At 30.1% G+C, this 8,690-nt stretch overlaps 1 protein-coding gene across 1 annotated transcript; it reads right to left on the bottom strand.

Moving 5' to 3' along the window:
- Positions 1–239: 239 nt before the first annotated feature.
- On the bottom strand, positions 240–6,534 carry LOC113520668 (UDP-glycosyltransferase UGT5-like). Its single transcript, XM_026906066.3, has 5 exons — positions 6,349–6,534; positions 6,011–6,248; positions 4,903–5,507; positions 2,418–2,640; positions 240–1,224 (listed from the first exon to the last, which is right to left on the bottom strand). The coding sequence occupies exons 1-5, from the start codon at positions 6,349–6,351 to the stop codon at positions 719–721; spliced, it is 1,575 nt and encodes a 524-aa protein (XP_026761867.2). The 5' UTR covers positions 6,352–6,534; the 3' UTR covers positions 240–718.
- Positions 6,535–8,690: the final 2,156 nt, after the last annotated feature.

Genomic DNA, 8,690 nt, shown 5'->3' with positions numbered 1-8,690 from the left:
CTGTTCTAAAATTTACTTCTGCCATTTCTTGGAGATTTGATTTAATGTTTATATAGTAATTTTTAATTTTCTAATAATGTGTTTACAATATATCTCAAAAGTATTTTTTATGTTCCCTTTAAGTTTTTCTTAAATAATTTTTCTTATAACTTCACAATTGTAATAATTATTAAATTATTTTCTAAGTACATTTTAAACGTTATTTAATATTGTAAAAGTAACCGTGTTTTGTTTACAAAAAAAAAGTGTATATTCAAAACAAGCAAAAAAGGAAGCTACAAACTAATGTCAACATACACAGACACAAAAGATAAAAGTCTACCCGAACCCATGAAAAAGGAAACAAGGTGATGCAATAGTGGAGTCAAGGCCTCTGCATTTGGAATTCATAAGTCCTAGCCAACCCATTACAATCCCGCCACATACAGTGGACAAAAGCGGTGCGCTCGACCATACACCCTGTTCAAACACCAATGTTTCGTTCAAATATTTGCTTAATTACACATGTACACACAGGTAACATGCAATGTTTCTTGCAGACGACGTTTTAATGCCACATTAATGTATCACATGAACATAAATAAATAATTCAAATTTTTTTTGAGAAATTGTAAAAGTACTGCATGATTTTTCCCACCGTTCACAAAATAAAAAAATAAAAATACCTTTACGTTAAAAACAATATTAACGCAGTTAGGATACCAACATTCTCAATTTCTTAATTATATTTCTTTTTATTTTCTCTCTTCGGACTTTCTTTCTTAAACAAAATTGTACTAATTATAATTTTTATTACAAATATTAATGCAATAAATAATGTGAAAATGAACGCATAAACATCGAGCATATGATGCGCAAACCAATTTAATTTAAGACCAGGTGTTTTCATATAAGGAGCTCCTTTGTTTCTTAAAACATATTCGATCCAAAACATAGCTGTATCTATAGCACTCATTGGCCTGTCTTTAAATCTAGCCGAAACCTCTCGAGCTTTATTTTTATATGAAGAACTTTTTAATACATCATTAAGAATATTCCATAGATTTTCTTCATTAATACTGTGATACTCTAATATTCGACCGAAACCAATCTCTTGGGCCTGAAGTAAGTTATTGAACTGATCTGCGTAAATTGGTATCCCAACAATAGGGACGCCGTGAAAAATAGCTTCTTGTGTTCCAATTAATCCACCGTGTGATATGAACACCTTAATGTTTGGATGCGCTAAAAATTAATAATAAAAAAAAAAAAAGTAAGAATTAATGAAGAAAAAATTAAAAAAGGAAGAGTAAAATATGATATTAATACTACAAGGTATAACATTGTGATTAAAATGCGAGAATTAAGTTTCTCAAAATTAGCCTAATAATAAAACTGTCATCCTTTACAATTTTACATGCAATAAAATAGTACATATTCTCTAAAAAGAAGTGTACCTACTAACTGAGCTAACAAGTAATTCTCAGCAAAAACATAATATTTATACTCAAGTATAGAAACTTGTTTGCTCAAATATCTATTATATGACTTAAGCTCAACTATTGTATGAATAATTTTTAGTACCCACGAGAACAAAATATATGTAATATACACACGGAATATACTTCTAGTTATACTTAGTAAGATATCTTTTATTTACCTTACGTCTGTGATCTACAAATATGTAAGGATGATAACATCTGTCTCTAGAATAATTATTTCTAAACTAAACTTTTTGACACTTTTTATGAAGAAAGTACCAGTGGCAATCAAAATCATTCAATCGTTACACGACTATTTTGTTTAATTACGCCACCATTAGTATGTTAGCAACTACCAATATTTGATACTAACGACTGACCAGTATTAATTATTGTCCACCTTCCCTGTTAATCAGGAATTTCTGACCTTTATTAAATTTAGATATACTTATAATTTGACACGTATTTCAAAATCTCAAAAGGTAGCAATGGCTTGGAAAGCATAATGTGTTTGACCTCAAAACGAGACAAGCTTGGAGTTTAATATTGACTATTTAGCGCGCAGACTGTCGCAATCTGAAACGAAATAGTCGCACCCATACTAGTAGTAGCGGAAATAATTATTGACATGCAAAGACTTTAAATGTCTTAATTTAAAAATTCCATTCCGCATGTTACACATTTAATTGATAGAGTCTTATATGTTTTCTTTTTAAGTTATACATCGGTATCTTCTCCAGTATTCTAATCGCAAACTTAATTTACCTTTAATCATAAAAAAAGAACGTAATCTATGCATATGCGCATAAGAATAAACGTCACATCACTTCTAGTGCCTTGTTTTCTTTTATTACAGCTTTTTTTCGATTATTTAGCAATTTCCTTTTTTACTATAGCTTAAACATGTTAATAGTTTAGTTTACATAATATATATTAGTAAAGAACCAGTGTACTTACAAAGAATTTCTTTTTGTGGTAACCATTTCCTTATAAATAAATTATCTGGCTTGTTTTCTAAAGAGTCTTCCTCCCATTTCCAAATAACAGTCTGTTTGAGCCGCCTAAATACGTTTAAAAATGCATTTTTTTTATCGATTGGTAATTCTGAACTGCGCACATTAGAACCAAAATTTACATAAACTACTCCATTCTTTGCTCCATCTAAAAGATTCTGAAGATCCTGGAAATAATAAGAAATTAAAAATAGTTTAACACAAATAAACTTAATTTCCTAATTTAAGTTATATCAATAATTGGGGTTACAAGTGACTAGTAATTTATTAATATCCGGAATATATATATACAATGCTAAATGGTTTTTATTATCTCCCGGCCAATCTTACATTGACAACTTACCATATAGGATTGTTTATAATATCGATAATTCATAATCTATGTGAATTAAATTAAAACGTATTCAATCTCATCTTTTTAACAATTTTTATTTCGGTTTGCATAGTTATTTAATCAGGCGTAAAACGCCTGATTAAATAACAAGCACAGACGTACAAATATCTTTACAAGCTTACCAGAGGGAGACTTTGTACAAAAGTCATTTGCTTGGGTACTTCTGTCCCATTCATGTTTCAACCGTAAAGCAGTTGTGTTTGCATGGCTATGTTTCGGTTTGAAGGGTGAGATATGGCGTGAATTAACAGGGTACAGAGGAATAATACCCGAGTCCTCAGGAATGGCTACGCATGGGGGGTGTCATGGGCGAAACAGTATACTCTGTTATATCCATGGTACTGCTCATGTCTATACGCTACGGTTACCACTTTCCATCAGATAAGCCGTCAGCTTGTTTGACATTTTAAGTTGTATAAAAAACATTTACATTTTTTACATTTATCTAAATGCTATAAAGTTAGATTCATTTAAATTTCTTCTTAGTAAACCTAACTAAATTATACCACGATCTCTGCAACTTTGCAAAATAGAATTTGTTCTAGAAGAGTTGTATGAAAAAGACATTTGTACGAAAAGACAAATAGAAAAGGTTACTTCCTTATCACATACGGAACTCTAAATAGGAGTATAAAACATAGTCACGCTAAGATTACTTACAGTGAAGTATCCAAACTCGACTCGTCATTAATAATAATAGCCCTGACTGCGCATAACTGGTATATGTACATCATATTATACATTTGTATAGGTTAGATGTATAATTCTAAACTGTCATATCATAAGCTACTATTATTACGATATCATTGTTTGCTAAATTTCAGAAAATTACCAGTAAAAGAAAATTAAGACTGAAGTAATTTGTATGTAAGTATTTATATTTATATTTGATTATCAGAATGATGCAAGTCATTCTGATAACAACAACAGGCTGGGTCGTTGAGCTCTCTAAAATACTTGTAAAGTCGAACGCAATGATAACGAACATAAAACTTTAGTTAAATTATACCAAATAATTTTTAATATAAACTTATTATAAAATAATTTGAAAAGAGTAACAGTTATTGCGTTTCCTGCGGATTCTTTTTCAGCAGATAACAATATTCCAAACCCAGAAAAAAAATAAAAAATCAGTGATGAAAAAGAACTTGAAAATGAGTCTATTCTCTTCTATTTTTGTGTGAGCGAAAATTAAATTTCACACGGTTTTCCCTGGCAATAATAAAACTGAGTAGATATTACAACAACCCATTCTGATTGTTGCCCAAAGGACTCAATATACAAAGTTTTATTTAGGGTTGTCTTTGTCTTAAACTAAGATATTATGTTTTCTGTTAATATATGATATACTCTGATCAGAGTATATCATAAGCATACAGAACCATCAATCTCTATTAGTAAATCTTGATCTCCCCACAAGGGACCTTGTTGGATTGGCCGTCAGTTCCGGCTGTACGGTTTCCAGAACCTTTCATTCCTGATGAATTTGTATGTGAAAAATGAGGGCATATACACCCATGCTTTGTAAATTAATTATGTACATATATATTTTATTTATGTAGCATAAATAAAATAAGACGATCATAATTGATTACATAAGTGTCTAGACGTCAACTTTAAATAAATAGACATTTCTTAATGTAATAAATCTGTAAAAACACAGAAAGGAACATTCTATTATGAATGTTGTTATCTATCATTGTCATCATATCGGCCGTCTATTGCCCATTGCTGAACATAGGCCTCCCCTTTCAGGGTTTTACAGTCAGTAGTTGTTGTCAGCCAATAGTTGCCATGCTTTCCAGGCGGGTCGGCAACTGCAATTAGCTTCTGGTGATATTTTAAGAGGGACGTTGCTATCCAGCCCTCGACCATTGAAATTTTCTTAGTCGCCTCTTACGACGCCCATGAATCAGGATTGTGACCTATTTTCTACTGAGACCATATGGCAAACCGTATATAGTAAATAAAACACTAGATAGATAAGGAAATAAATAAATTTTGGTAAATAATAGGAAAAAGTGTTTAGACTCACCTTCGGCAGTGACACATTACTTCTTGTTAAAGTTAAATGCAACCCACCAATTTCAATTATATTAGGCCCGTAAGCAGCGGCATTATCGAAACTAAAATGTCCGTTTATAAGCATCAGAGAAGTATTTTTCTGTATATCATACAAACTAGGAACTGGTTCCCTCAAGTTTGGTATATATTTCTTTACTAACGCCTCTTGTTTCTCCAAATACCAATACTTCCATACAACAAACTCGTATAATGTGAAATAAAAATTCCTCATTCTACCCCAAAAACTCATAGGTTCTCTCACATCAAGAAATTCAGATACTACTGTGGATAGCTGCAGTGGATTTCTTGAGATAATATTATGACGCATACAATTTCCAAACGTAGTTATCAATATTAAAGGAGCATTGTATTTGTGGGCCAAAACATACATAGATTCTTGAAAAAACTGCTCCGATATTACCAAGTCAAATGTGTGATCTTGCTTAAGAAATTTCTGTACTTCGCTCGAATTTAAAGCCACTTCCGTGAATGCTAGCCCACCGGACCAAAGTATGTTTTTGTGAAATTCTTCAGACGTCATATCGACCATTGTAAATACATTCGGACGTTTAATACCTGTAAATTTATTTAAATAATATTTTTATATCCTTTCCTCGTCTTTTAATTCATCGGCCTATTTAATTTAGCCATAATAATCAGAGATAACATAATCAAAATTTAATTAAATGTACTTAAATAGATATAAAGTGAGTAAGAAAACTATGGTGGATTATTGGAAATTTTAAATCCCATGTTATTAATGAAAATTACTGGTGTTTAATGGAATTGGGAATTAATCTTAACGAGTAAGAATCCTTTTACTCTTCCAAAGAATACATATGTATTATAAAATATATGAAACCGCATAACTTGTTTTCCATATTCATCTTATCTTTTTCCAAATATATCAGGCTATGTCTGTTTGACTATACAGACTAGTCTTGGTATTTCTAGTTTGATAATTTCTAATCTAAATCTGTGATAAGAGACATAAAGCCATTTCATTTTTCTTTCACTTTAGAATACTTACCATCCAAAATTAAAAAATACTCTAACTTAATGAAACATTTAATACTCACCAAGAACATCCCAAATCTGTTTATTGTCCACCATAACTTGGTGATAATTTGGTGGGTGTTCAACTTCTTTGTGGGCTGTTACAACAGTTACATTATGTCCTCTATAAGATAACTCGAGGCCTATAGGCCTCTGCATTATATAGTGCGACTTCGCCGTAAATGGAATAAGATATAAAATATTCGCACCTAAACAGTACCCCAATACGCTTACTAAGAATACGCATGTCCGTAAAATAGCCTGAAATAATATAAAAAATTACGTACTATTCAGACAAAGTTACATTTAATACTATAAAAACTTGATACATATAAAAAAAATGAAACACAAATTTAAATACCATTTCCAGAAACACTGGTGCGTGACAACAAATATATTTTCGATTTTCTATTACATAAAATTAGATTTATTTTTTTCTAATATTTAGCTAATTAATTATTTATTTTTGTTACGCCCGACGGGACTGTGTCTTGCTCACTCGAGACCGAGCTATATACTAACAGGTCATTATACCGTAACATTATAAAGTAGCGACTAGCTCATAAAAGATCAACCGCTAATTTAGCAAATTGACAATAGACACAGTCTCACAAAACAGATGAGTACTTATATTTATCAACCAAAATCAAAATGTTTCTTATCTTCGACAGTTCGACCAGATTTTGATGATACTCTGTTAATATCTAGAATTTACTGTATTTATGTGTCAAGATAAAAATAGTATTTTATGGATGTAAATCTTTAAACATAGATAAGTTTAAATTTTTTGTATTAGTATACTTATTTTATATTTTAAATTTAAAAGGTCGAATAAATTTTTAAAGGTACGATTTTCAAGCATTGAGTTACACAACGAAATTTATATCAGTCTACATATGTTATTACTGTTTTTTCTTAGAGACTTATGATTAGTTTTTTATTATATTAGTTTATAAATAAATTAACTTTATTATTACGCATGGTTATACATAATTTTTTTTGCGTTGCCATACAACTTAGAATGGCAAAAATTAAAACACAACCATGCAAACACAATTGCTTTACGACACGAATGGGACAGAGGTGCCTCTGACTTTTGTACATTTTTTTTTTTTTTTTAACACTTGTGAAAACCATTTGAAATGATTAAGCAAGATTAAAAAATTAGAGTAAACTAAACTAACTTACTTAAATTGATAATAAAAAAGAATTAAAAAGAATGTAGTCTTCATTCAGAGAATATTTGTCTAGTTTTAATAATGATACCATACCAACTTTATATTTATTAATTAATAAATTGCGCCTCCAAACTACTGTATCATGTGTTTATTTAATAAACGGCTTTAGAAATTATAAAGAAATTATTGTATAATATTGAGCAAAAAATTTTAAAACGCTGTTTTTCAAACATTATTTATAACCAAATTCTCAAACACTTCGTAATTTCGTTGCATAATGCAGGCAAATGCGAAAATCCTCTTAACACGACAATGATAATTAGCATAATTTTAGATTATCTTATTACATCTTATAAAAAACTTCAAAAATATATTATTAGGTATTTTTTAATAATGAAATAATGATATTTTTTATTCAAGTAAACTTAATTACAAACATTTTTGAAAAGTATTTTTATTGTGAGCATATTTTATTGTGAAATACGTCTTTGATATGTTATTAACAATATGTAATAATATTTTAAAGATGTACTTTTGTAATAGTAATCTTATCATCATCATAAAAATATCATCATCATGTGACGTTAACCCAATATTGACCTTAGCCTAATATTTTGATCTAAAATGTAATCACATTTCAAATAACTAACGAAGGAAAATATATTTAGTGCCATCTATCGGAAACTTTTATTATTTTTATTGTTTCAATAGTTTAAACTAAAAAATGGTTATTAAAATATATAGATGCCGCTATCACAATGTACAAAGTTAATACAGTATGAAATTTTACTAAAGTTATAAATCTAAATATAGTTCTACTTTTTAAGTATACATTTGATCCAAGGAAATTAAACAAATAGACTTCCTAACCAAAATACCCAAACTTAATTCGTTTTAGAAACTTTTGGATTCACAAATTGGCTAGTCTGAAAATCAAACCCATTACTTTGCACAAAGCAATACACCTATCATTGTGCGGGGGGAAAGGATTGTTAATAATGCAGACTACCACTTTCATTACTAGGAATATACCCCGTCAAGTCGACCTCCACGTGGTCCCCCTGTAAACCACCGTACTAAATTCTACGTGTGTTCATCACAATGAGGTAAGTGACCTGCTTTTTTATTCTTCACTGGTACCCCGCCAGTCAGTCCTCAGAATTTTTAGACAGGTATCATGCATGCATCGATGTTACAGAATAATCAATGACGACATTTTCTAACTATAGGAAGACAATTGTGGTTATCTGTCATATAAACACACTTTCTCTTATTCAATTATGGCATCAACTTAAATTAAGCCGTAGTTTATAGCTAATATATACCAAAAATATAAACAAATAAAGTTTATAAAAAAAAATTATGTTTATTAAGCAATTGCATCTAAACATCTGATTAGAGGGAGAGATTGCTAGTGATGGAGAGGTTAGACCCAATTACTTGGTAACAACCATCGTGACTAATTTATCTATAAATTCATCACGGTGGGCTAATTGACCTATCTTTTCATCTTCACCAAACATCC

This window comes from Galleria mellonella, unplaced genomic scaffold (assembly GCF_026898425.1).
Source record: "Galleria mellonella isolate WM207_F2 unplaced genomic scaffold, CSIRO_AGI_GalMel_v1 utg9223, whole genome shotgun sequence".
Classification (NCBI taxonomy): Eukaryota; Metazoa; Arthropoda; class Insecta; order Lepidoptera; family Pyralidae; genus Galleria; species Galleria mellonella.
Note: the sequence above shows the minus strand (reverse complement) of the source record. Positions and strands in the feature narration are given on the sequence as shown.

Coding starts and splice junctions, on each gene's coding strand:
- LOC113520668 (XM_026906066.3), bottom strand. Junction 5,508..6,010: donor ACAGATTTGGGATGTTCTTG/GTGAGTATTAAA, acceptor ATAAATTTACAG/GTATTAAACGTCCGAATGTA. Junction 1,225..2,417: donor ACCACAAAAAGAAATTCTTT/GTAAGTACACTG, acceptor ATTAATTTTTAG/CGCATCCAAACATTAAGGTG.